We start from the raw sequence: 27,314 nt of genomic DNA, 5'->3' as shown, positions 1-27,314 counted from the left end.
CCATAGAATGCACATGCGTAAGCATGTTCAATCTCTCTATCCTCTCCTTCTCTCCCTCCCTCCCTCCATGATTTCTTTTAGAAATATTTTTAAAAGAAACAAAGAAAAGTACAATAAGGATCTACCTATTATTCAGAAAGAAATGTCTCAAAAAAGAAAATTAAAATATAGTCACTGTGTTCAAGTAGAATAAACCTATGGATTTAAGTTTTCTAAAGAAATACGTATATTTATAACAAAATCTCTATGAGATATATATCAAGAGAGTGAATACATACAAATATTTCAAGGGGAAATAAAGAAAATTTAGTGAATGAGTCCATAAGAATTATTACAGTTAGTGAACTGGCCAGCCAGAACTGAAGACGTTGGGTGATATTAGTATCTTCTTTTTTTCCAAAGTGGATAGAGGAGTGAAATAAATTATGAAAACACTTCAAATTGAGCAAAAGGGAATCAGTTCGCATTTTCACAGGAAGAGATAAGGACTAATGCCTACCTGCATTTCAAAGTTAGACAACACATTGGTTTATGGGCCCACAGGCTGAGGCCGAGACTGTGGGCATGTTTCTTTGCTCACGGCGACAATGGCGGCACTGATACTGTGGGCCTGGGCAGGGAGCACAGATGGAGAAAGCCACGGACCCTGTCCTCCCGCAGCTTACACTGTGCTACTACAAAGAACAGTGAGTGCCTGGGATCAGAAGTGCGGTCACCACAAAGCCTCCATATGAAGAACCCAGCTTCTGTAACAAGGAAGTTGTCTTGCTGAATTAGCAATTTTACAGAGATCTGAATCTTTCCCAGTAAGAAGAAAAAGAACAAAAAAAGTACTTTTCACTGTGTACTTAATAGATTTTTTTTTTGAACTTTAAAGGAACAGGATGGAAGATAAAGACAAATCCCCTCCAAGTCAAAGAACAGACCCTTTAAGCCCTGCACAGCCAGGCAATGCTGACTCCAGGTCTGGAGGCAGGCCAGACCTGCACAAGCAGCTTAGAAGGGCTCCACAATTATGTGGCATTCTTAGCTACGAACGATACTGATAAAACTGATTCTACTGTACTGCCATGACATCAATGACGTCACTCATTAGTTACAGATGATGGCTGAGGCAGGGGCATAGATGAGTGCACGCATTCACAGGCATTCCACGTGGTCATTGTGCCCTCTCCTCACACACGCCTGTCCTCAGTACTGTCCTCTCAGAGCTCTGCCCTTCCACCCTTGAAGCGCTTACTTTCTTCCAAGTTTACAATTAGCTAATGTAAGGATCTAATCACGGGAAACGTGCTGACGAGAAGGGATCAGGCGCGAGGGGAGTGACTATCGCCTGCCAATTCAAACAGCCCCTGATGGTAAAATATGATCTTGGAAACAAAACTGGAATGGGAGCTATACTGTCCAAAGCATGGATCCGCGGTGTGAATGCTGAACAGCCGCGTCTGGGAATTCACTGCGGTAGCTCTGGGGAACACTGACACGCATGTTATGTCTGCTAACACCCATTTGAATGAACAGCATGTTCTTCTTCCATCTAAAATATGTGTCAAGATAAACCGTTTGCCCTAGTCTAGAACAATCCATGAAACAAATATAACCCTTAAAGCCAGAAGGCCGCAGAAAGGTTAAATACCCAAGTCTGAAGAGGAACTGATGTACATCTATGATAGAGCAGGAGCCCATAACACAATTCACTTCTCTTTATGTTTCTGAAGCCACATCTCATGGACTTGATGTGGTTTAACAAAAATACTGCTTTGAAAACCCACACACAAAAGGCCCAAAACTTGTGAATCGGGCAACACGAGACAGACACGCCGATGTAGGAGATTCTTAAATGCCAGGTTCTAGACACCGGCTATCACTAAGCTTGTTCTCAATGTTCAGGCAACCTAATTTAAACAGCTAATGTCTGTCCTAATCCAAACAAGCCTGGCAACCAAGTAAAAGTTTGACGACCCTGCCACCTAGTGGCCGTAGAGAAACTACAGCCAACATTGCCTGAAGAGAAGAGCCGGCTCCTGGGGCAATGTCTGTCCCCGCCACGCATGGAATATATCATTGTGAATCAGGTGTGTACAGTACCAATTCTGAAAGAAAACTTATGAAGATTTGATTTGTCTCTGGAATTATCTTGAAACTATTCAAGTGGGCCAAGGTTTTACTCATCTTCAAACATAAAAAAAAAAAAAAAAAAAAAACCTAGAGGTCAATTGCTATTGTTGAATTTTTTTTTCTCTTTTTCCTACTCTGTATGCTCATCCAAACCCTTCTCCTAGTCTTTGGGGTTGATCCCAGAAGGATATACCCTGCCAAATCCAAAAGTCATGTGGCCAAGCCATCATAGAAATTCCCTTTGTGCTGCTGAGATGTCATTACCAAAGGGTCATTAGACCTTCACAAAGCCGCAGGAATCTTCTTTCAAAGAAAGAAAAGGACATGTGCAGAAACCCCTAAAGTACCCAGCTAAGATCCAGGACCAGAGTGAACACTGTAGGTAGCCAGAGGAACACAGAGAGATCAGCACAAGCTGTTTCTACCCGGATCGTTAGCAGGTGAGTCTCCCTGACCTGCCTGCACCTCTAACAGGTGGGACAGCAGGAAGCCAGAATTGTTCACCTTCTCCACCGAAGGAGAATCCCGAATCCTACCTGCTGACGCTTGAAGGCTAAATAATCCAGGTTTTCCAGCTCCTTCCCGAGCTTCTGGTAGGTCTTCTGGAGGTCAGCTTTGTTGGAAACATTTTTAAGAGACTCAAATGTTCTTTGAAACTGCAAATGAAAAGAAAGGCAGATTATAATAGTGACAGATTCTTCTCAAATTCCTAGCTAGCTAACAGAGTCAACAATGCACTTCAGTTTTACCCACTATAATTCAGAGACAACAAATGCTAGCTAATTATCCTTCAGTGGACTGATTAGGGATATTATGAAGAGGTGGGAACTGCAAGTGTGCAGCCAGCATTACACATGAATGAAAAGTCCGTTTGGTTCTCAATGAGCATACATCATCCAGAGTCAAAGAGCTTCCATGCTTTAGGGTCCCTTGAAGAAAATGAGACTTAATGTGTAATTTTAAGTCTAAAAAAGTAATATTATAAGGCTCTCAGGGCTGGAAGATGTTTCAGTCAGTGACGTGCTTGCTCTGCAAGCCTGAGGACCTGAGGCTGGATCCCACCATCCACCTTTGTAATCCCAACACTGGAAAGGCATAGACAGGACCATCGCCCAAGCCCAACAGCCAGCCTAGCCAATTGGCAAGCTCTGCTACCACTTTACTAAGTCAGCATAATGCCTAATTACATTCTGAGTGTCTGTCCTTAGAGCCACAGGTAAGTGCAGCTCTCACCCCTCCTCAAGGAAACTTCTCTTTGCAGAAGATGAAGATCGTTACGGGAAACCACAACTGATCAGAATGTAGAGCTGTGATGTCCAGTCCCCTGTGACGCCCAGTCCCATGTGGTGCCCGGTCCCAGCTAATACATCTATAACACCTCAGGCTCAGAGATCATTGCCAAAGGAGGGGGCGGGGAAAAGATTACAAGAGCCAGAGGAAGAGTGTGCTGTGAAGTTGTGACACCTAGAAACATCAGAGAAGCCACGCCTATGAAGTCTCACTAACGTGTCCGCCTAAACACGACCTGAACTGGGATGACATTAGACACATTAACGTGAGAGGGGGAACTCGGGAGGCCTCAACCCTAGACAAAGAACTACAGGCAACTAAGGAATGATGAGAGTTGGAGAAATAGACTTCCCCGGGGAAGTGTGTGTGTGTGTGTGTGTGTGTGTGTGGTAACGAAGAAAAGGAGTTCATGGATTTGAATAAGAGCAAGAGAGAGGTACATGGGAAGGGTTAGAGAGAGGAAGAGAAATGGGTAAATGATGTAATTATATTATAATTTTTAATTAAATGAGTTTTAATTTTTTTAAATAAGGTAGAGAGTGACTGAGGAAGATATCTGATGCTGACCTCTGACCTCTACATCCATGTGCAGAAAGGTGCATGGCTCCAGAGAGAAGGATGGAGAGACAGAGAAAGAGAGAGAGACAGAGACAGACACACAAACACACACACAGAAGGGTGTGGAAAGAGAGAGATTCTCTGCTTGGGAGGAAGAAGGGGATCAGAGGGACTGGGAGGGGGGAAAGAGTCATGGTGGGGAGGTAAGAATCACCACATATGTTATATACGTGGATGAAAATGTCACAGGGAAACCCATCATTAATATATGCCAGAAAAACCATTTTCCAATCATTTCTCACATGTCAGTCATGCAAACAAACAAACATATGCTTGGATATGTTCCCGTTGTGTCGTGAGACTTGGCTTGTGTCTGTAGGATCCGTGCAAAGAACCAGTCACCCGTGAGCATCAGAAAGGAAGATTTCTCAGCGCTTGTATTTCAGGGAGGGAAGCACACTAACACGTTGACGACGGAAGCATATGTGGTGCGTTCATCTTTAATCTGTAACCAATGGGTTACAAAATCATTTCTGCTGAACTGGAATGTTCCTGTCCGTTCTCAAGTCACGCGCTGGGTAAACGGGACAAATTGCAGTAGATCAGGGTGTTTCCCACTACTAATAAGGAAGGGGAGCTCATAAAAAATTGAATTCTTGGTGTTTTAGTAAGTCAGAACATACTTTGGGGGGTTGGTAATTGAAATGTCTAGTGACATAATTCTCATTTTCTCTCTTTCGGTCGTTTATTTCCTACATCCTCTTCCTATGCCGTCACCTGGGTTTCTACAAATAGAGACCACAATTTAAACACACCAGAATCCCCCTGCTGTGATGTCATGAGACAGGCTTGTAAGGTTTTGTAGGGTATAATTAAGTTCCCAGGGATGTGATTTGATCCTTGGTGTATCTAACTCTAAGGAGTAAGTCGCAATCGAAGGGGGTTCTACTGAATTATGTCCTCCATTTCAGAAAGGCACCATGTTGATCTCAATCCAAGGTGGAGAGAAAACTGAAATGCTTCCGTAGAAGGACAGGAAGTTAAACCCAACAAATACCGCTTAATGCCTACTCTCGTCAAGGTGCTATGAATATAAAATATATTTCCTTCCCTGGGGGAACGTAAAGGTTACAGGGAAAAGTAGACATGAAAATCAGAAATGGGAAGGGCATTGACATTTACTAAGTGTGTGTTTAGCTCCGGGTATGGTATGCCTTCCAACTGAACTCTCGAATCAACAACAGGAGTTCCTGCTCCGTTCCCGTTAGTGAGCGGGTAAACTGGGCCTCAGAAAGCTTGATGGAACAGGGACTTGACTCCACTGTCTGTTGTCCTTCCATAGAAAGCGGGGTGCACACGGGAGGTAAGGGGAGCATGCAGTGAATGCTTTAATGCTCACTGAGAATGACTGAGGGGTTCACATAACATAGAAGAGTGAAGGAGTCTGAGTTGGGCCCCAGAGAACATGAAATTTCAGATTCCTGGGGATGGACCAACTCTACCCATCAGTTTATCTGTTTTAACTTCTTGACTTATGTTCGTTGGTAATCTATTTGCTTTCTTTGTATGTGTGTAGGCACACATGTGAAATGACACACATGCAGAAGTCAGAGGACAGTTCTTGAGAGTCAGTTCTCTCCTTCAGCTATGTGGAGCCAGGGATGGCAGCAAGCTCCTTACCCGCTGAGCCATCTCACCAGCCCCCACCCATCAGTATAAACACAGCCAAAGTCTGTTCATGGCCCTGCTCTTGTAAGATAGAAACCAAATTCTTTTCAACACCGTTTTAATAACCTTTATGTTAAAAAATCTATTTTGTCATGTGATCTTTTCCATGTCTTGGCCAATTTTTTTGTTTCCTTCTCTGTATGTTTAAACCAAAAACCCCACCCAATCCAGGACTCTAAACAATGTATTTTCTCTATAAATCAATTACTATAAGCTATTTACCAAAAGTTTCACTGAATTTAAAATACTTTATGCCCTACACTTTCTCTTCTCTAGGAAGCAGTCTTTCTAATTAAAGATGCCATCATGCTGTCATTTAGCTATGCGAACCTTACACGACTTCAGGGAACTTCAAAATAACACACAAAAACAGTATTTCCAGGTACTACTTTTAGGGCCAAGGAAGAAAGTGAGAAAATCCAGTAATGCCCCATCATCCAGAGAGTGCTTTAACTGAAGGTCAGTGTTTGCATAATGTGGGGATTTTAGCTTGAGTGTTCATTATCAGGACTCATTTCTCCCATTTATCAATACTAACGTGCTCTGGGTCCCTTAGGATGGCCACGACTGATTTATCAATACTGACATGCCCTGGGCTCCTTCAGACGGCCATGACTGCACTCTTCTAACTAGATTGTACCTACAAACAGTTGTCATGGGGTTGTCGTATAAAATTTACAACCTGGCGTTGGTTGGATTTCTGTTATGCTTCCTGCACCCTCCCCCACTGCCCGTGTGTATACTTGGGGTGCTATATACTCCAAGCAGTGCTTTTGCTTTGTTGATAAAGCGAAGGAGCCGGGGATAAAGATGAACCTGGTGGAGCTCAGCTGTGTGATAAAAGACTACTGACTTGGTTTGAGGAATGTTCTTTTAGGTGTTCCTTCTTTTGGCCATCAAAGGGGACCTCTGAGATCACCTACAGTAGCAAGATACTGTAGTTTCATTGTATTGATTATTTCTCAAAAGAAATGAAATGAAATCTTTTCAAGCAGAAATAATTTGGAAAAGGATGAACAATTAAATCGAAAAGATATTAATATTCCTTACATTTACAAGTTCAAATTTTTAAGGGGAAATTTAGTCTGAGACAAGAATCACAAAATAATTTCTCGGTCTTTAAATTCACCCTGTTTCTTATTTTATCTCATTACAAACCAAATCCAACCCCCTCCCCCACCAATAAAAAAAAAAGACTCAGCAAATCAATTGGAAATAAAAACAAATGTAGGCGTTTGCCAAAACTGTGGAGACTGGATATTAAGGTGATCTCTGAGCTGAGAAACAAATCCAATTTTGTCCTATTTGACTACCTTATAGTCTATCAAAGGGCATACAAGATAAGCGTAAAAAGATGCAGGCGGTATCCCCATACCAACACCCGGAGTACAAGCAGGCATTATGAACACTCCCACACCGTGCTCTTCGTCACATTGTCTCAGCTCAGAAATAACAATAACAGCGATCCATCAAACAAAGCAGAGGCCATGCTTGTTCATCTCCCATTAAAATAACTGAAGATTTGTCTCACAAGAAGAAAGAAGCATGAAATAGGCAACGGGAAGATGCCTAGTCTGACTCAGCACTCCCTCTCTCCCAAATACATCTATTCTCCTTTTCCCTGACAATACATATTTAAATAAATCTGAGCCAATGTGCTGTAGAAACTACATAGTCAATCAGTTTGTAAAAAATTATGTACATTCATGGAGAAATTTGAGAAGGAGAATGAGAAGAAATTGGCTGAGACAGCAAGAAAGGGAGGTGCCAGGACTCTGACAAGTTCTGCTTCCCTTGGCCCTGCCTGCCTGCTGTCCTGGGATTGGTTGATTCAAACCAGGACTTCGGCAGCCTACCACCTGTGTCCCATGAGAAGATGCCCAGTAGTGCCACCCAAGCAAGGGCGACTCAGTAGCTATCTTTTTTTTCTTATTTAATGTTGTATATATTTGAACAAAATTCTCGGTACTAAGTAGCATAAAGAGAACCCCCAGATTTCTCTCAGGAGGAAGGGGGAGCATCAGAAGCTTTCCTGAAGTAGTAAGGATAAGATGGGAGGAGAGAACAAAGGCAAGCCTTTGTCTATTAGCCTCCAAACAAGGTCAAGAAACAAAAACGACAGGTCACATTTTCAGAAGGAAGTGTGTGCCCTCATAGAGCTGAATGTTTTAAGTGAATTCCCTCTGTATAAAAGAAATACGCGATAGTTGCGTGCACTTGTGTAAATGTTGACTATAGCACTCTTCTTGGGGTGAGGAAAAGACTTTGAAGAGTAATTGAAGGGTCTGGAGAAAGGGACCAGAACTCACACCAGACAGCTCACAACCTTTAACTCTACTTCCAGGGGATCCAATGCCCCCTTCTGGCCTCTGTGGGTACTGCACTTACAGGGCACATACCCCTCACATACACAGACATACACATAATTAAAAGTAAAATAAAGTCTTTTTTAAAAGAGAGAAACTTGAGGTGAATAAAGGAAGCCAAGTAAGAAAGGTTATAAACTGAAAGACTCTAGCAGGCCCAGGGTTGGCAAACATGGCGCTGGCAGACCTTGCCGTTCCGCCTGCCCTCTCCATCAAAGTCTTTTTTGGACACTTTCTTATGCCAGACCCCTTCCGAAGCTGACTACCAAACTCCAGCAGTCAAAATCCCCCTTTAGTTCACCTAATTAACATTCCCAATCAGACTATCCCACCGTATCCTAGCCCATTCTGACACAGACATCCCTTTTCCTCTTCTTAAAAATTAAAACACCTGCAAGGTCATTTGCTGCTGTTTTTCTGCCTGAGTCAGAAAGCAGCTGCTTTAACTTTTCTTCTCCACTTAATAAAGGACCTCTGTGAAAACAGGTGTTTGGGTCTCCGCTGGGGACTCAGTGGGAGCCCCCGATGTGTGTGGGTTTCTTCAATAACTCTTTACTAAATACAAATGAAGAGGAACTTAGGGATCAGACTACAGGTAGGGAGAGGGAAGAGAGAAGAAATGTGAGTTGATCAAAGTCCTTAGAAAGGATTGAGATGTACCTCATTGATAAAGTGCCTGCCTGACCTGTGCAAAGCCCTAGGTTCCCACCCATAAGCTAACAGCTGCATGCAAAGGAAAGCCTGGTTTTCCCCAGTGGAGTCTCGCTGGGTATACGAAGCACTCTTAAGGGCGAGCCCCACATGGGTGCAACGGTAGATGGCCAATAGGGAACAAACTCAATGGTGTTCTTGTTTTTAGACTTTTTGTCTCATATTGCTTTGTTTGGGTGCTTTTTATTACCTCACTGATGTTTTGATTGTATATTATGCTTTCTAATTTTGTGGTTGTGTGTCTCTTTGTGTCTGTGCGTGTCTGTGCCTGTGCCTGTGTATGTGTGTGTTTCTTGCACTTTTTTTTGTTACTTTTTGTTGTTTTATTCTGTTTTTTAAATTCTTAGCTTGGGGTTGTTTTTTGTTTTTATTTTTTTTAAGAAGGCATGGAGTTGGATGGGTGGGGAGATGGGGAGGGTCTGAGAGGGGGTGGGAGAGGGGAAGCCATAATTAAAATATATTGTATGGAAAACATTACTTTTGATTAAAATTTTTAAATTAAAAAAAGAATAGTGAGGATATGGTTCTAACAAAGAGCATTTGCCCTGTGGATGTGCAGCCAAAGTTTCACCACCTAGGACCACAAAAAGAGAGCAGTAGTGGCTACTTACGAATGAGGGTAAAACTCCGAGCATCTCAAGCTTCAAGTTAAGGCTTCTCTATACATTTATATATATTATACTATTTACACCTATACATTAATGATATTACCTCCATCACTCTGTGCTGTCACTTGTTTAATTAATATGGGGTTCTGGGGAGATGGCTTAGTAGGTGAAGCATTTGTTGCATAAGTGTGAGGACTGGAGGTCACGTCCTCAGCAGCACAGAAAATCCAAGTGGCCATGGAGGCTTGTGTGTAACCCCAGAGCTCAGGAGTTGGGGATGGGTGAGCCCCAGAGAGGCTAGCTAGCCGGACTAGCCAAATAATGGAGCCCTGGGTCTAGGTAGAGAGCCAGCTTCAGCAAATCAAGCAGAGAGCAATCAAGTAAGACACCTCACACTCCACACTCACTCGGTGTTTAAACGTCTAGAATTTCCATGACTTTAGGACTGCTAAGTTCTAGTGTCATTCCTGGGGGTGTACAAGGAGGTAGTTTTCACAACCCTGACTGGTCAGCTCCTGATAAAGTGGGGCAGGAAGCACCAGGATTGATGTTTGCTCCAGAGCGGGAATTAAAAATGAAAGCGATGCCAAAGCAAATTAAGTCATCTTCTACTTACAGATGACACACGCTGCAAGAGACACACGACATCAATCATGTCCGCAAGGATAAGGAGTCTTGTAACTGCTGACAACAAGGCGCGGGCGGCTTGAACCACAGCCTCCCTTTTCGGGAGGTAACAGGGGTCATCTGTAAATCTCTCGGCTGACGCCTTCAGAGCATTGCCTGAAAAACACAACCCCAAGTAAGTTATCATTTGAGTGTCAGCAACAGCTACTTCGGCATTAATCAGCACCCTAACTCCAAGAGTATTCCATGAATAACCACAATATTAAAATAAACTGTCATATGGTACTCCGAGCCACACATCTTAAAACAACGCCGCTTCCAAACCGCACTTGTTTGTGACGAGTGCTCTGGAGTCCAAAGAAGCGCCGTGCCGTCTTCTGGAGAAACTCTTTCTCGGCTGGCAAGCAACATCAAGTAAAAATGGCTGCCTGCTTCTGCGGTTGCCCCAGCTCCATTGCTGCGAAGCGGTTCACGACTAAGACTTCCCTCAGTCACAAAGGTCCTTGTTTGTAAAAGCGAAGGGAGGCTTCCCTGAGTCGTGGTCCTTTGCTAACTCAGTAGAGGATAGAGGACAGAAGTATCCTTTAATGTAGTAACAGCAAGCAGACTGAGTCACTCACTAGGAAGAGAGCTCGCCCAACACATGTGAAGCCCTGGGGTCAATCCCCAGCACCCACACACCAGACACGCCAGGGCACACTTATAATCACCCCACTCTAGAGGTAGACCAAAATACAAGGTTATTCTCGGGCTATGCAAAATATGATAGCCTCTCTCTGATAATAGCTTACCATAGGCAGATTTACTCTATACAATGTAAAGTCTAGACTTTAGTCACGAAAATAATATTACAAAGACATCATTGTCAGAGAAACAACATCCCTTCTATTTTCAAGGTCTTTTTACTTAAAATATTTGCTTTCAGAGCTACCAATAAAGGAGAGGCTAAAATGAAAAGGGAGAGACTGCCTTCTCCATCTCCATCCCCAGTGACCAAACTCACAGAGAACACATCCACTGTTCAAGGTTCATAACATAAACTTATTTCATCATTAAAGTAATGTGTGTCTAATTCTTTTACATAACACCATAGAGCTGATGAGATGCCTCAGTAAGTAAAGGGTTTTAGCCACTAAAGCTGTCGACCCAAGTTCATGTCCCAGGATCTGCATGGGGAAGGAGAGAGAACTCACTCCCCAAAGTTGTTATCTGACCTCCACACACATGTCCTGGCACATGCACACACTAAATAAGTTAATTAATTAATTAACTAATTAACAAGTAAATACAATAAATCTCCTTAAATAATAATAATTCGGAATACTAAAGAATATAAAGTAAAAATGTTTAGTTTTCCATACTAATCCCTAAAAACACCAACTATTCTGTTTTTATATACTTACATAAAAATTTCTCACTGAAGTTCTGTTTCATGTGTCTGTATACACATGTTTATTTATAAATGTATCTGCATGCTTTATATATGCATACTTTGCAAGTATATTTATACACGTCCACATTTAACACAAATATGCAGAGATTTCATACCACATAAAAACATAATCATTATACATACTATAAATGGGAAAGGCAATGAATGCTGGGCTGCTTCTCAAGAAGAACCATCTCATAGAAACTCTCTGCGGTGTGTTCACTGTGCTCACCAGTTACTTTCTGTACCCCGTAGGATGGCAGATAATCAAGAGCCACAGCAAGGAGCAGGCGCGTAAGTCAGACTGGCTCCCCGTATCTCTTCACATGCCTTCTCTATGCTCTACTTTCCTTGGTTGTGAATGGAATAATAAAAACAGCAGAAGTTTGCCCCTAACAAAATATTTGGTTGTGGTTTTTTTTTTTCAGAAAGTAATAAGCTATCTTAGAATTCACATAGAAACTTCAAAAAACTAATAATAACCAAAACCATCTTGGAAAACAAGAAAGAATGTTGTTTTTATTTCGAAACTTATTATAAAACTATTAAAAATAGAATTGACATTGCCAAAAGCAATTCTTAGGAAGGTAGTGGTGGCACACCCCTTTAATCCTAGCACTTGGAAGGAAGAAGCAGGTGGATCTCTGTGTGTTCAAGGCCAGCCTGGTCTACAGAGCTAGTTCCAGGACAGACATGGCTACACAGTGAAACCCTGTCTTGAAAAAAACAATTGGAAAAAAAAAGCAATCCTTAAGATTTATGGTCAACTGGTTTTCAACAAAGGTTCCAAGAAAAGTCATTAAGAAAGTGGTCATGTTTTGTGTGTATTTGTTTTATTTTGCAATAAATGGCTCTGGGATAATTAGATAGTCACATGATAAAAAAAACAACATGATCTCTGTCTCACATTATATGCAAAAGTCAACTCAGAGTGGGTCATAGAATCCCATGCGAAACCTCATGATCTCAGACTCTGCAATAACGTCTTAAATGTCGCACCAAAAGCACACGCAATAAAATGACAAACGAGGCTATCAAAACCGAATATTTCTGAACTTCATTTTTAAGATACATTTTTATTATTTTTAATTATGTGTTTACTTGTGTGTGCGCACGCATATGAATACATTTGTGAGTGCAGCTGCCTGAAGAGGCCCAGGTGTTAGGTTTCCTGGAGCTGGAGTTACAGGTGGTTGTGAGCTGCCCCAAGGGGAAGCTGAAAAAAAAAGCTTGGATCCTCTGCAAGCACAGTACATGCTCCTGACCATGGAGTCATCTCTTCAATCATAAATTCTGGACTCTAAATGAGAGCATCAAGAAAGTGAATGGGGGACTGGGAAGATGGCTCAGCAGTTAAGGGAGAGAAGCAGCACTCACGCGTTGCTGTTTGCTAAGAGACGGAAGGAAATGAGAAAAGAATTCTAAACAGAAACAGCAGCAATTATGTTGGCATCTGCAAAATCTATGACTCCTGGTCATCATCACTACCTTATGCTGCTGAGGAAATACGAATTCTCCGAGAGAAAGCAGCTTTGCCTACAGCCAAACAAACGACGAGATGACAGAACATGACTCCGACTCAGACAGCTGACCTCCAAGCACGGCGCCCCCATCGCCACAATATGTCCTGTCTAGATATGGAATCCAACTGATGGACCGGAGATCAAACACGTCAACATTTCATGCTTCCACCTTCAATTCTGATGGCATATGGTCGTAAACAAAGGAAAGTTTGCCAAGAATCTGACACACACATCAAGACTGCTAACAAAGCTCCCAAGTTCATCCTCTCAGGTGATATTCAAGGTAGGAAAATAAATTCAATGACCCTGACTTTTCAGACAGTATGTAGAAAACTTCTGGTAATTTGCAAGCCTCCACTAACTAGCTCCCTGTTATAGAGAAGGCCAGAAGTCAGTGTCTACCATATAAGTGTTACTCAGGAAATATTATAACTGAATTAAATGAGAAAAACTCTAGTTTAAAGCTTGTAACTCAATAATAAAAAGATAAACCAACTTTTAAGTTTGTTTATTATTTTTATCTGTATGAGTGTTTTACTTGGTGTATGTATATTGTATGTGAGCTTGGTGCTCATGAAGACAGAGAGGGAATCATATTCCCTGGCACTAGAGTTACAGTCAGCTGTGAGCTGCTTTGTGGTTACTGGGACTTGAACCCAAGTCCTCTGCAAGAGCAGCAACTGCTCTTAACTGTTGAGCTTACTCTCCAGCTCTAATCCGACTTTTAAACAGGCAAAGGTCCTAAACAGGCATTTTAAAGAAGAAGAAATACAAATTGCTAATAAGCACATAAATAGATTTTATAGTGTTAATACAATCTAAATTATTAAAGCATAATTACATCTATATTAAGGTTTTAGTAAGGTCTTTTATCAAGATTGTTTGATTGGTTAAAAATAGGTACACATTTAGTAGTAGTCAGTTCAAGACAATGAAGACCAAAGAGCACAGCAAGAGAAACAAGAGTGACCGTGTATCTGTGCTACTGGAAGTGATCACTGTAGTAACTGTTACACATAGGAACAACTCCTAGGAGGAAGCAGGGAAAGGCAGTGTGTATGTTGTTACTAGTTTCTTCCCATGGTTAGGGATCGGGGAAACTCAAGATTATTGAAAGGTTGACTGGAGGGTGCTGGTGGAGGTCTCTAGTGTACAGCACTGCAATAGAACCCATGAGCAGGCGCTGGAGAGACGACTCGGTGTTTGAGAGTGTTCTGCTCTTGCCGAGGACTCAAAGTTTCCCAGCACCCACATTAGGTGACTCACAATGCTGACCCCAGCTCCAGGGAATCCTCTTCTGGCCTCCACTGGCAACTTCAGTCACATAAACGTATCCTCACAAATGCATAGACATAAATTTTTAAATGTCAATAAATCTTTAAAAAAAAAATAGTGGGGCTGGAGAGATGACTCAGTGGTTAAGAGCACTGGCTTCTTTTCCAGAGGACCTGAGTTCAAGTCCCAGCACCCACATGGTCACTCATAACTATCTATAATGGGATTTGGAGCCCTCTTCTGCTATGCAGGCCTACATGCAGATAGAACACTCAAATACACAAAATACATATATAAATAAACCTCTAAGTTAAAAAGATACAGTAACGAATGAGCACGCAGAGTGGGCAAACAGGGAGATCCCTGGATTCCGTGCAAAGAACACCATTAGCTAAACTAAAAAAATTGAGAAGTTGAAACTAATTAAACCACCTCTAATAATTCTCCCATTATAATTCCAAAATGGATTATTACTTTGTTCTCTTTTCAAGGCATAATAGTGGAGAACTAATCCAACCTCCAACTCACCTAGCCAGTTCACCAACTTTGTAGAAAGTCCCTAGAAACTCACACCATGTTTTTCTGTGTCAAAATCATCAAGCAAATACAAAGACTATAGAAACAGTACAATGAAAACAAATGAAACATTTTATCCCCAGAGAAAAGTCTTAGATATGCATAGAGTTCTTAAAAGTCAAAGGTATTCTCCATATCACATTAATATTCTATCCTTTTCACGTGAAGATTTACTATGTCAAAATCAAAGCTATTCCCATGAGACTTCTAGAACAATTCCTTAGCTGTGGAGCTGCGACAGGACCTCCTTTCTCAATTCATTATGAAACTTGTTATCCGCACATCATTTCAGAGATTCGACTGTTCCTAGCCAGTGGCCTATCAATAGTGACCTTCACTCTCAAATGCCTCTTTCCCAGCATGGCTGAAACTGGTATTTACTGAACTGGGTAAATGGCAAACCTAAGGAAAAAAAGGACAGGTCAAAAATCTTGATCAAAAAAGCAGGCAACAGAATTTTTCATTGGTAGTAAAGGGAATTAGAGCCCCCAGATCCTTCTTTGGGGTCAGCACTACAGACTGAGAGAATGGATGTTCAAATACATTTAAGTCTCCTCGAAAGTCTCCAGTGTTGAAAAGAAAAGCACAACAGAAATATAAACTACGATAACGTGTGAGCATAGAGAAAGGCTAAGAACATGCAAGACTCCACTCTAGTTGTCCAAAGACTCGTGTTATTGTAGACCCTGGAAGATCTGAGTATCCTCATGGCTGGCTGGAGAAACTCCTATGGGAGTTTTCAAGTTGGTTTTGGTATGACACCTAGAACCTTTCAAATTTAGAGTAATGTTTATAATTTTCATGTAAAACTCTATCTGGGACAGACACAGTGGTTCACAGAGAATTCTGGCACTTGGGAAGTAGAACCAGGAGCCTCAGGAATGCAAGGCCAGCCTCAGCTATAGAATGAGTTGGAGACTAGTCTGAACCTCCTGAGAACTATTTTTTAATAGTTTGTAACAAAATAATTTTCTTTCTTTGTTGTTTCCTTAGTAACTATCGCTTTTTGCTTTCAGATTCTTCACTTGTTCTGTGAACCTAAAACTCACCGACACAGAATACTGCTGCAACTTCTGATTCTGTCACTCAATCATAATTTCAGATTTGGAACTGATCTTAAAGCAGAGTGTACATGGGTGAGATAAGAAGAAAAGGTACAAAACACAATCAGCTGTAAAGAGCAGGCACTGAGTTCACCAACTCCTTTCCCTCCGCGATGACCCTTCAGACACACAGATGCACCGCCTCCCAATAATCCTTTAGAACCAAGCCCAAAGGTTGTTCCTCAGATTTGTATTTTATACTGTCTTGTGTGACAGTATAAACTACGATAACATGTGAGCATAGAGAAAGGCTAAGAACATGCAAGACTCCACTCTAGTTGTCCAAAGACAATTTTAATCTTATGAGTTACACTAACAATTGGTCTAACTAGTATTTTGAAGTCAAATCAGTCTCTCTCTTTATGGTTCTGTTGGGATGGGTTAACAAGCTCTGGTTCTGTAGGAACGCAACGGGTAAAGAGCTAAATCTAGACGTTTTATAGTCTTTTTAAAATATAACAACTATTTAGAGAGTCTCTAGCCCAAATGTCTCTTGTTAGTGTGAGAGAAATAACAGTGACTTGAATGTTAAGAGACCCATTTCCTACTACTAGAATATCCTGGGAAAGGTATTGAAACCTTGAGAAAGAAGAATGTCCTCTAGAAATTCAACTCTGCAGTCCCAGCACACACGACAGATGGGAAGACATGCACACACCAAGTAGAAAAGAATTTCCCTGTCACCTCCTACAACATGATGGCCACCAACTATATCAAAGGTCAAATGCCTGCCCTCTTAAAGAAGCAGGCTGGAGCCCAGGTTCCAGTCAACAGCTAACCTTCAGCTTCCAGCGACTAAAATAATTGACATAGCCAAGAAAGGCATTGCCAATCATAGGGATTGTGAAAACATACAATCTCAAAAGTTGACAGCATCCATCCAAATATTTCCAACCGAGTTTGAGCTTTATCTAATAGGGTGTACTCCTGTAACTCAGCTGATTATCTCTATGGAGAAAATGGGTGATTGTTGTGACTTTTAAATTTTATGATTAAACATTTTATTTGTCTAATTTTCTTCATTTTCTTTTCATGATCCCTAGTGATATGCTGGTCTTTGTTTATGTTCCCTTTATTGTACTACCTACTATGGGAGAATTTTCTGGCTAGGTCACTGCCTTTTGCTCTATACAATAATTTTTATTATAAATGTAAATAAATTCTGTACATTTAGTAAAACATAATTTAAAAATTAATTCTGAGTGAGAGAGATGATTGGATATAAGTGCTTGCATCCAAGCCTGATGATCTGAGTTCAGTTCCTGGGACCCTCATGGTGGAAGGAGATGACTCCCATAGATGCCCTCTGACCAATAATAAATGCAATAAAATGCAGTAAATTTTTTAAATAGATTCTGTCTAAAAGATCTGTTTCATTATTAATTACTTTAGTTTTGTCCAAGACACAAACTGAATCCTGGCCTATGAGTCCAAAAAGGATCTTAATCACAAATCTAGGGAATCCACCCTAGATTAATTTAAAAGTAAAGGACCAGAAATACAAACTTTAACACTCTTGAGGCAGAAATACCAGCAAAGATAAACCTCTAACACACCACCACAGTTGTGTTTTGCTGGGAACCGTGCTTCTGCCATCACCTACACTCAACGCCTGTGATGCAAGGAATCACACTGAAGACCTAGAAACTGCACCTGCCACTGGAAGGCAAGAAGAGCCCCTCTATCCATCGCTGTCGCTTACTGCTGCCTTCCCAGCCTCTTGGGGCCACATTCTTAGCCACCGGTGAGTCTAGAAAATGTCTGGGTTTGTTGTTTAGCTTTACAACCTCTGTGGCATGGTGTCTTCCAAATAGTCACAATCCGCACCACCTTGTCAGACCTATACTGCTTCAAACACTTAAACCTCCCTCCCTCCCTCCCTCTCTCTCTCTCTCTCTCTCTCTCTCTCTCTCTCTCTCTCTCTTGCAACTCTTAAAATTAGGATATCAAGATCTATTCGGTGTCCTAGTGTAGACTGTAATGGAGAAGATGTCCACTGAAATCTCAAAGTGCTTTTGAGAAGATGTGGCGTTGTATGGAGGCAAGGCAGCTCTCTATGCTTAGAAATTATTCACAGCCTGTCATTCATTGAAGAGCTTTTGATGTAACAATCATGAGAGGGAAGAGAAGGGAAGTGATTAACCACTCAATCGTGCCTCTTCTTGTTATGTTTGACATGGCCATTCGGAACAGTTAAGTGACTTCCCAGATACTTGAGATAATTCATCTATTTACCTATAGCAAATGAGTCCCATGCTTAAGAATAGCATTAGGTCCAGCAAGATGGCTAGGTGGGTAAAGACACTTGCTTCCAAGCCTTACAACCTAAATTCAATTCCCAAGACCCACGTGGTAGAAAGAGAGACTCAGCTCTCATAAACTGTCCTCTGACTTCCACGTGTGGACACAGACACAATGCAATTTTTACATTTTAGGATTTTTTATTTTTATTTATGTGTATTATGTGTGTCTGCTTGTCTATGTGTGTGCCACGTGAGTGTGTGTGCTCAGGGAGCCAGAAGAGGGCACCCGATTCCCTAGACCTGGAGTCCCAAGTAGTCAAGCCACCAAACGTGGGTGTAGGGAACCAAACCTAGATCTTCTTCAAAAACACGTTCTCTTAACCACTGAGCTGTCTCTCCAGCTCCATGTAATTGTTAAAGAAAAGAATTAACATTAATCTAGAAATACAAAGGAGGAAACTGTTCACTTTGTACAGACACCTGCCCAGAAATTCTATGCCTTCCAACAATTAAGCTTATAATAGTTATTAGCTGTGTGAAATCTTAGCAGCTGTCTTGATTCCTCGGTTATCTAATGCAGCCTTTTCAAGGGTGGTTCCAACGTTAAATAAGTATTTAAGTTATTTGATTCCATCTAACTCAACCTCTGACCTCAGTGAACTATTTGCAATGCCTTTTAACTGCTGACTCCATCTCTGCCATGGCCATTCCACCCAGCGGGTGGTCTTTCAGGATAACACCCTGAATGCTCTTATTCAACCACCTATTTCTACAGACCTCACTCACATGAAAATATAAAACTACAAAAAATAAATCAGCGTTATAAGATTTAATATGGAGCCAGGAGATGGAACTCTGACAGGACGGTGTTGAGAGATGAAGGCAAGAAAGGAAAGCATGAAGAACATGACGTGAGGAGTCTGTCTGCAGGAGTGTAAGGGGCTTTGTCCGGGAACTGCCGGGAGAGAGAAGACAGAGCCCAGTGACAGATCTGAAAGCCAAGGTGGCTGGTTGAGTTCCTGTGTGTGGAACACTGTGCTCCCTGTTCCAGGGGAAGCTCGTCTCTTTCCTCAAGTCATTTGGGGGCTCTCTTCCCAACATATGTAGGAGATTATCTGAGGAGAAAGGAAGGTGCTACTGAGGCCAGAGTAAAGCTCTTCATATCCTGAAAGAGAGCATCAATGCTGTCTTATGGTAAGAAAGAGGGAGAGTGCTGAAAAGAAAAAGATGCTAAATAAGGGATGTGGTATGCCTTTAGGGATGGCACACATCAATACCTGTACCATGTATCTGCAGTGCCCACAGATACCAGAAGGGGACACCAGATCCCCTGGAACTGGAGTAACAGATGGTTCTGAGCCGTCATGAGGGAGCTGGGAATTCAACCTGGATTCTCTGAAAGAAAGCCTTTAACTACTGGGCTATCTCTCCAGCCCTAAAAGAAACATGATGCTAAAATAGAAAATGCATTTGACCTCACCCATGGACTCAACGCAGCAAATAAGACATGAGAGCCATGACAGCATGAACGTCAGCTATTACTATGAACTGATGAGCCAAAGCGGATAACTTCATTCTTACTGCGTGTCCTTAGCAAAACGAATATAGTTAGAAGGGAATGATGGGATACAAGAGGAAAGAGAGCAGGGACGGAGTGGGTTCTGTTCTTACTATAAATCAGAGTCGGGACCTTGCCTAGAAATGACAGCATGTGCAACAGGGACAAATGTAAATCTAAAAGCAACGCATCATCAGAAAATAAAATCAAGATCAGGTGGGATATAGACGTATACTTATGAATGAAACTCATATGTCAGAAAAGAGTAAATATAGAAGGACCTCTGTGTTGACCAGTCAAGGGGAAGTGTTATCAGCACACAAAGTTACAGAGTAACCATGAGGAGATAAAAGGTGGAAGGGGCTTCCTCCGAGAGGAGGCTGGGGCAATGAAGCTTCCCCTCATGATGCTGGAACGAAAGACGCAAGAAGTGCAGGACACGCTGTCTTCCATCGCAGGCTGCTCTGCAGTAATGATGTGCATGTTTTACTCTAAAATATGTACAGGTCAGAACCAAGTTCAACATCTTTTGAACAATCACCAGATCTTTTCATTCTGACCACTCCCCTAGTCTGTGCTTTCTTACACTTGTGCATTTAAAGATTTTATGACATCTGCAGCTCATTATTCCTATAACTACTCTCATTGAATACTCTAAAATTAACTTCTATTACTTTAATCTCACAACGGGAAGGGATCAGAACTTTTGCTTTTTGATGAAATCAGAGGACAATAAACATTTATAGGCTGGCATATTAAATGTCCAGGAAAGAGAAGGTTGAAGAAGGGAGGGAAAGACGAAAGACGTGATGGAGGCAGGGAGGAAGAAACCTGACATTAGAATTTCCTATCTAATACAGGACTTTCTTTAGTCCATAATGTAATATTCCTCCTTTGTCCTTTTGGTTATTAAACGTGTTTGCCTAAGTTTTAGGAGTTCTTCAGGGCCTCTCCTTCAGCTCTCGTGTATAAGACAGGAAAGGTGAGCCCATCTGTCTCATAGCCTGATCTCAGGGGGGAGGTGAGAAGACAGAAGCTCTGGAGTGTTGTCTTTTCCATTTTTCTGGAGCCTCCTCAGCCCCCTTCCCAGGAAAAGAAATACTCTGTTTTTTCTGTCCAGAATGCACACATACAAATTGTGGGAAAGAGAAAAATCTTTATCTCTGGCTCTGAGTATTATATTATATTATATTGGGTCTTTTCCATTTCCTCGACTCCCAGTAAACTGACTATCTCAATTTATCACTGCCTGTGCATCGCCAGCTCCCAAGCCTGAAAGCATCGTAGCTCTGAACAATAAAATTCCCCTTGGGATTCATAATACATAAAGCTCTCTCCAAAGAAATCAAAACTATTGATAGTTGTCTACCATGTAGTTAATTCAGAAACAAGCATTAAAACAGATAAACAAAATGATGTTGCTTCTGTTAATGCCCCACACACGCAGGCCCCTAAGTAATAGAACATAGGAAATCAATAGAGCTTGGTAACTTCTATCCATTGAGACCTTATTAACTATATTGTAGATCTCAGCCAAATTCAATACAGCACATGATCAAATTTATGAAAGAATCCAAAGGATTCAAAACTATATTTCACCTGGAAATTATGCTTCTAGGTGAAGTATAGATACCAGTGTTGGTAGCCAAAGACTATGAACTCAAGTACAGCCAAGACTGCCTTCCTGTCTCTAAAGGAGACAGCTCTGGTTCCACACATCTGTCTACTCTCATCTGGGGTCAGGCACAGCTGGTAATTAGCAGAGCAGTATACAATAATATAATCCAAGCCATATATACAATATTAAAAATTAATGATCAGCACATTTGTAAGTATTAGTGCAAAAAAAAAAAAAAACAAAGAGGCATGGTTGTGGCTTATGCCTATAAACCCAGCACTCAGAAACTGAGGAAGGAATGTCCACATAAGCTCATGAACTATCTTACTATATAGAAAGATTCTGCCTCAAAATAAAAAATAAATGGTCAAAAATTAATCATTAATGTAGCAAGCAGTAGTTAATGCAGAGATTCATAATTGGTCAAAGTATGGAGAATAAGTACTTGGGGAATGCTCAGCCCTAAATGGGATACCTATATCATTCCATCCAAGTATCAAAGAATGTTCCAGAAGAAGAAGAAAAAAATGTAAGAGCCAGCAGTTAGGGAAAAATAAGAAACAGTGTCTTCTTGATATGGATTCACTGAGGATATGCTGGTTGGTTTTTATTGTCAGCTTGACGCAACCTAGAATTTCCTAGGAGTTTCAGTTGAGGACCAGGGTTTGGGTTCTTGTGCTGCACATCAAATATTCCCAATAAGGATGCACTATGGAACCGAGCTGCAAAATTACCAGAGTACTGACGAAAAGAACCCGGCAGAGTTTGGCAGTAGAGCTTTCCATGGGCGCTAGAAGTTGTCAGCGTTGTAGTTAGAATAAAGTCCGTGGAAATGAAAAAGCTCCTCGAGGAAATGAGGAGACGGAGCCTTCCTAAAACTAATGCTTGAGGAAAACATGCAAGGAAACGATAGGGAGGAGTCAATGAGGAAAGTGAGGGAGGAGGTGGAGAACACAATGTGTAATGTCCTGGAGAAAAGGCAGGGAAGGTCTCGATATAGTAAACAGGGCAGAGAAGCAGAAGAGAGTTTAAAGTGTGCCGACGTAAATTAAACAATAAATCGTCCATGCACCAGAACAGACAAGGTAAAGTGAGGACGTGAGTTTAAGAGGAGGGCAGAGAAACAGGAAGCGGAGTTGTTTAGTGAACAACTTGCCCATCATCAGGTGGAGACAAGCTAACACATGTAAAGATAGAGGAGAGGAATGAGCACATGGCAAAATATCACTCTAGAGTAATAGTAATTTCAGGAAAGGGGAAAGGCTAGGAACCAGATAACTTTCAAAGAATTAAAAAAACAAAAAAAAAACAATTGTCTTTGAAACTGAAGAAATGGGAATAGTCAAGAACAGATATTCTTGAGACTTTTATTCCTGGTTATACTGGTTAATTCTAACTAGCAACTTGACACAGCCTAGAATTACCTGGGAAGAGACCCTTAATGCGGAATTAGCTAGAGCGTCATTATTATCTAGGAATCATCTAGGTTGACCTGTGGACACATCTGTGAGGAACCGTCTCAGTTGCTGATGGACCCAGCCCACCGAGGGCAGCACTATTCCCTAACCTGGACCCTGAACTACGTAACAGAGAAGAAAGCATGTAATCAACAATCCATTGCCTGCCTTCTCTGCGCTCTGTAAGTTCCCACCTTCACCTTTCCACAGTAACCGAGCACAGCCTAGAATCTTAAGTCAAATAAGCCCTCTCTTCCCTGTTTGTCTCAGCACATTTGTCTCAGTCACAGGAGTGGACTAGGAATCAGAAGGGCCCCAATAGGCTTCTTTATCTGAATGCTTAGTCACCAGGGAGTGGGACGAACTCTTTAATAGCATTAGAAGGATTAGAAGGCATGTCTTACCAGAGTAGGTGTGGCCTTGTTGGAAGAAGTGATGGTGGACTTTGGGGTTTCAAAAGCCCATGCTAAGCCCAGTTCTCTCTCTCTGCTCACAGATTAGGATGTAGCTCTCAACCTCTTCTCCACCGTGCTCCATGCCACCGCATTCCCTGCCATCATGGTAATGGACTAAGTCTCTGGAACTCCCAACAAGCCCCCCAACTAAATGCTTTCTTTTATAAGAGCCACCTTGGTCATGGTGTCTCTTCACAGCGATAGAACAGTGCCTAAGACGACGACCCTGAGAACTTGCCAGCTGCTTAGTGCACTCTTTTGTAGTCGGATGTGCAACAACCCATAATATTCAGGCCCATGCTGTGTAGACATTAGCTTGGATCACTTTCAGCATGATACCAGCATCTATGAAAAGACTGGAGAAAGGCAGCTGCGCTCTGACCACGAAGGAGAGCAGCATCCTAGCTGGTGCATGACTCACGCTTTGCAGGCTGAGATCTCAGGCCACGTTTTCACGTCTAGGATGGCTCACCACTGGCTACACATCAGAGTAATGGTGGATCGCCTGCAGAATCTCTCATACTTCCAAAACTGGCAGTGCTGTTGTTCCTCAAATCAGTATGTCTATCTGTCATAGGTTCAGTATCTCAAGGACTATCATTGGGGGTGGCTGCACACATAAAGGACTTTCCACATGCAGGTCCACCTGATCACGAGTGACATGGAAAGGTGTGCCGAGGAATCAAATGCACTGTAAGAAAAGCCTACTGTCGTTTATTCAAGTGAATGCTAAGGGGTACTGTGCTGAGTGTTTTCCAACAACTACTGGGTTACAAGCAGTGTAGCTAATTAGCTCGTCATCTCCAATGGAACTCTTTCTATAAACATTCTGCCAGCTATAGAACGCCATGTGTGTCTGTTAAAATATGTTCCAGGATTAGTTTGTCTTTCCCTGTAAAAAGCCGAATGGTCCTGTAGCGCCCGTGCCATCACAAGACAGTATGTGAGCCAGAAACTTAGCTGGAGACTTTAAAAACACATAGAGACACACAGGGAGAGACATGGACACGGGTCATCGTCCCAATGCCAATTTTATCGGGCTCAGGGGAAGCTTCTATAGGGATCCTTAGCCACGCCCAGCTCTTGGAATCTTTCAGCTGCAGACTCATCAGGCTCAGGGCAGCTACAGGCGGGGTCTCGTGCTCAGAGCAGCTACAGGCGGGGTCCTCGTGTTTAGAGCAGCTGCAGGCGGGGGTCTCATGCTCAGAGCAGCTACAGGCGGGGTCCTCGTGCTCAATGCAGCTACAGGCGGGGTCCTCCTGTTCAGAGCAGCTGAGGCAGGGGTCTCGTGCTCAGACCAGCTGCAGGCGGGGTCCTCGTGTTCAGAGCAGCTGCAGGCGGGGGTCTCGTGCTCAAGCAGCTACAGGCGGGGTCCTCGTGCTCAGACCAGCTGCAGGCGGGGTCCTCGAGTTCAGAGCAGCTGCAGGAAGGGGTCTCGTGCTCAAAGCAGCTGCAGGCGGGGGTCTCGTGCTCAGACCAGCTGCAGGCGAGGTCTCGTGCTGAGAGCAGCTACAAGCGGGGGCCTCATGTTCAGAGCAGCTGCAGGCGGGGGTCTCGTGCTCAGGGCAGCTGCAGGCGGGGGGGTCTCGTGTTCAGACCAGCTGCAGGCGGAGTCTCGTGCTCAGTTCACTCCAGCAGGCAAAAGGTCGAGGCAGGCAAAGAAAGTCAAGGGGTTAGGGGTCTGCCAGCCCCCCAACATTTCCCCTCCAGTGAAGAGTTTTACTGAATCTCAGGATTTAGTGAAAAGACTGCTATATTTGTGATTTGATGTTTGTCTAAGAATACTGGAGATGCAGCAACAGTCAGAGGCATGCGATATCAACACATCAATAGATGGAAATAATGCGGGCAGCGGCTATTGCTTCTGAACCCAGACATATGCTAAGTAATTGGCGGCAAATACCGAACATTTTATCAAACCCCTAACTGCAACATGTTTGAGCAGAGTGGATGGAGGTGACCCGTTATTCAGGAATGGTTCATTAAAGCCAAGCTGCTACCTTCCTTTACAATGAATATTTAATATAATTGAATTTCAAACTTATTTAATACAGGTGATATGGAATGGATACCAGTGATTCATTAAGGCGTTATTTACTTCCTTCCTCAAAACATTCATTGAGATTCTAGAGAGACGACTCAGTGGTTCACAACTGTAACTTCAGTCCCAGAAGTTCCAGGGCCCTCTTCTGGCTTTTGCGGATACTAAGCATGCATTTGGCTTATACCTATACAGGTAGGCAAAACACTCAAGCACATAAAACAAATAATGATACAATTTTTTAAACTTGCATTGAAAAATTGAAAAGGCAATAAGGAACATTTTAAGAGATCCACAGTGCTGAGCAGTGTGGCACACACCTTTAATTCAGTACTTGGGGAGGCAGAGTCAGGTGGATCTCTATGGGTTTGAGGCCGGCCTGGTTTATAGAGTGAGTTTCAGGACAGCCAGGGCTACACAGAGAAACCTTGTCTCAAAAAAAGAGGAAGGAGGAGAAAGAAGAAGAAGGAGACGCACCCTGGGAACTTTACAGTGACATTTGTAGGTAAAGCATGTGTCCCATACACTGATGAGCAGACTAAGTGCATCTTCGAGGTACCATTCTCCCATTCCTAGAAGCAGTCATTTTATCCCACAGTTATGAATGATGGAAACTCTGGATTCCTAATTCCTGATGAGAAATAAATCTATAGACCTGAGTTTTTAGAAATCATGGAGGTGGAAAATTGAGGAAATATGGAAAGATGAATAGAAAATAAACCTTGAATACAAGGGTACAGCTGAATGGATAAAATAATTTCTAATAGTCTATAGAACAGGAAGATAACTAGAGGTGATAATTAACTGAACATTTCAAAATATTAGCAAGATTTCAAAATCTAGTAAGATTTTGAATATTCTGAACTGAAAAAAAATAGATCTATGCCTGAGATTGTGGGCATACAAATTACCCTGACCTAAACATTATACATTATATGTATAAATGTACTGAAATATATACCCTATCTATTTCACCAATATTCAATTACTTTGAATTGATTAAAAATACCTGTTAATTTCTAAGGAAAATATAACCCAAATACTTATATTTTGTACATGAGAAATACAAGGAGTATCTGTTTTTATTTTCATTACATTATATCACTGCGTGGGGGGGGGGGCACCTCCATGCTATGGCAGGCCAATAGAGGTTGAAGGACAACTTTTGGGAGTCAATTCTTTCCTCCTGCCATGTGAGTCCCAAGGATCAAATTCATGCCATTGGGCTTGACGGCAAGCACTTTTACCTCCTGAGCCCCCTCACCAGACCAGAGAATGTACGTTTTGGAGAAGGTAGATTACTTCCCACCAAGAACAAGCTCCTAATTTCTACCACAGGGAAGGGTCTGCCAGAAATAGTCATGAGCCATGCACTGTGGCTCTAAACCGAAGTTCTACACACTCGCCTCTGTGAGATTCTCAAATGAGCACCACATTGGAGAGCAAAACATTTCTTTTAGTGTAAGATGCCACCATCTATATCTAGGAGAGAGAAAGCCCTTGATGAATTCAAAAGCTCCTCACTAATCTCAGCATCCCTCCAACTGGTTTGTGACCGCTTTAGTAGATGCCCATAAGTAAAATTGGATAGGAAGTCTTTTAGGAGTGGCAGGGCATCCAATATATTTGCAGGTCCCACCTCACACACGAGCATGAAGCCTGCACATCTGCAGGTCTCCTCTCATCTCACACATGAACATGAAGCCTGTGCATCTGCAGGTCCCCTCCCATCTCACACACGAGCATGAAGCCTGTGCATCTGCAGGTCCCCTCCCATCTCACACAGGAACATGAAGTCAGTTGTACCTGTATGCAGTTGCTGGCTCTGGTAGACACGACTAGACATGAGGCTGTACATTCCATGTCCAGATAATTCACACTAAAGCATTTGCAGAGGGAGGCAGGGTTGGTGCTATTCTCCATCTTAGCAGGCATGCTGGCATGTGTAGACTGTATACAAAAGAGCTGAACCTTCCTCTTTCCCCAAACACTCTTGAAATCTCAGCTTAGTTACTTCCCTTTACATT

At 42.3% G+C, this 27,314-nt stretch overlaps 1 protein-coding gene across 1 annotated transcript in view; it reads right to left on the bottom strand.

The window, feature by feature from the left end:
• Ctnna3 (catenin alpha 3) overlaps positions 1-27,314 on the bottom strand; it is a 1,259,162-nt gene that overhangs the window by 1,188,824 nt on the left and 43,024 nt on the right. Inside the window, exons 4-5 of the mRNA XM_057751057.1 lie at positions 9,996-10,162; positions 2,655-2,774 (exon numbers count right to left, since the gene is read on the bottom strand). Of these exons, the coding sequence (XP_057607040.1) occupies positions 2,655-2,774; positions 9,996-10,162 (287 nt within the window). The remainder of the gene's footprint in view (positions 1-2,654; positions 2,775-9,995; positions 10,163-27,314) is intronic.

The sequence above is a fragment of the Chionomys nivalis genome, chromosome 19 (genome assembly GCF_950005125.1).
Source record: "Chionomys nivalis chromosome 19, mChiNiv1.1, whole genome shotgun sequence".
In the NCBI taxonomy this organism is placed as follows: Eukaryota; Metazoa; Chordata; class Mammalia; order Rodentia; family Cricetidae; genus Chionomys; species Chionomys nivalis.
The sequence above is the reverse complement of the archived record's forward strand: the minus strand, read 5'-3'. Positions and strand labels throughout refer to the sequence as shown.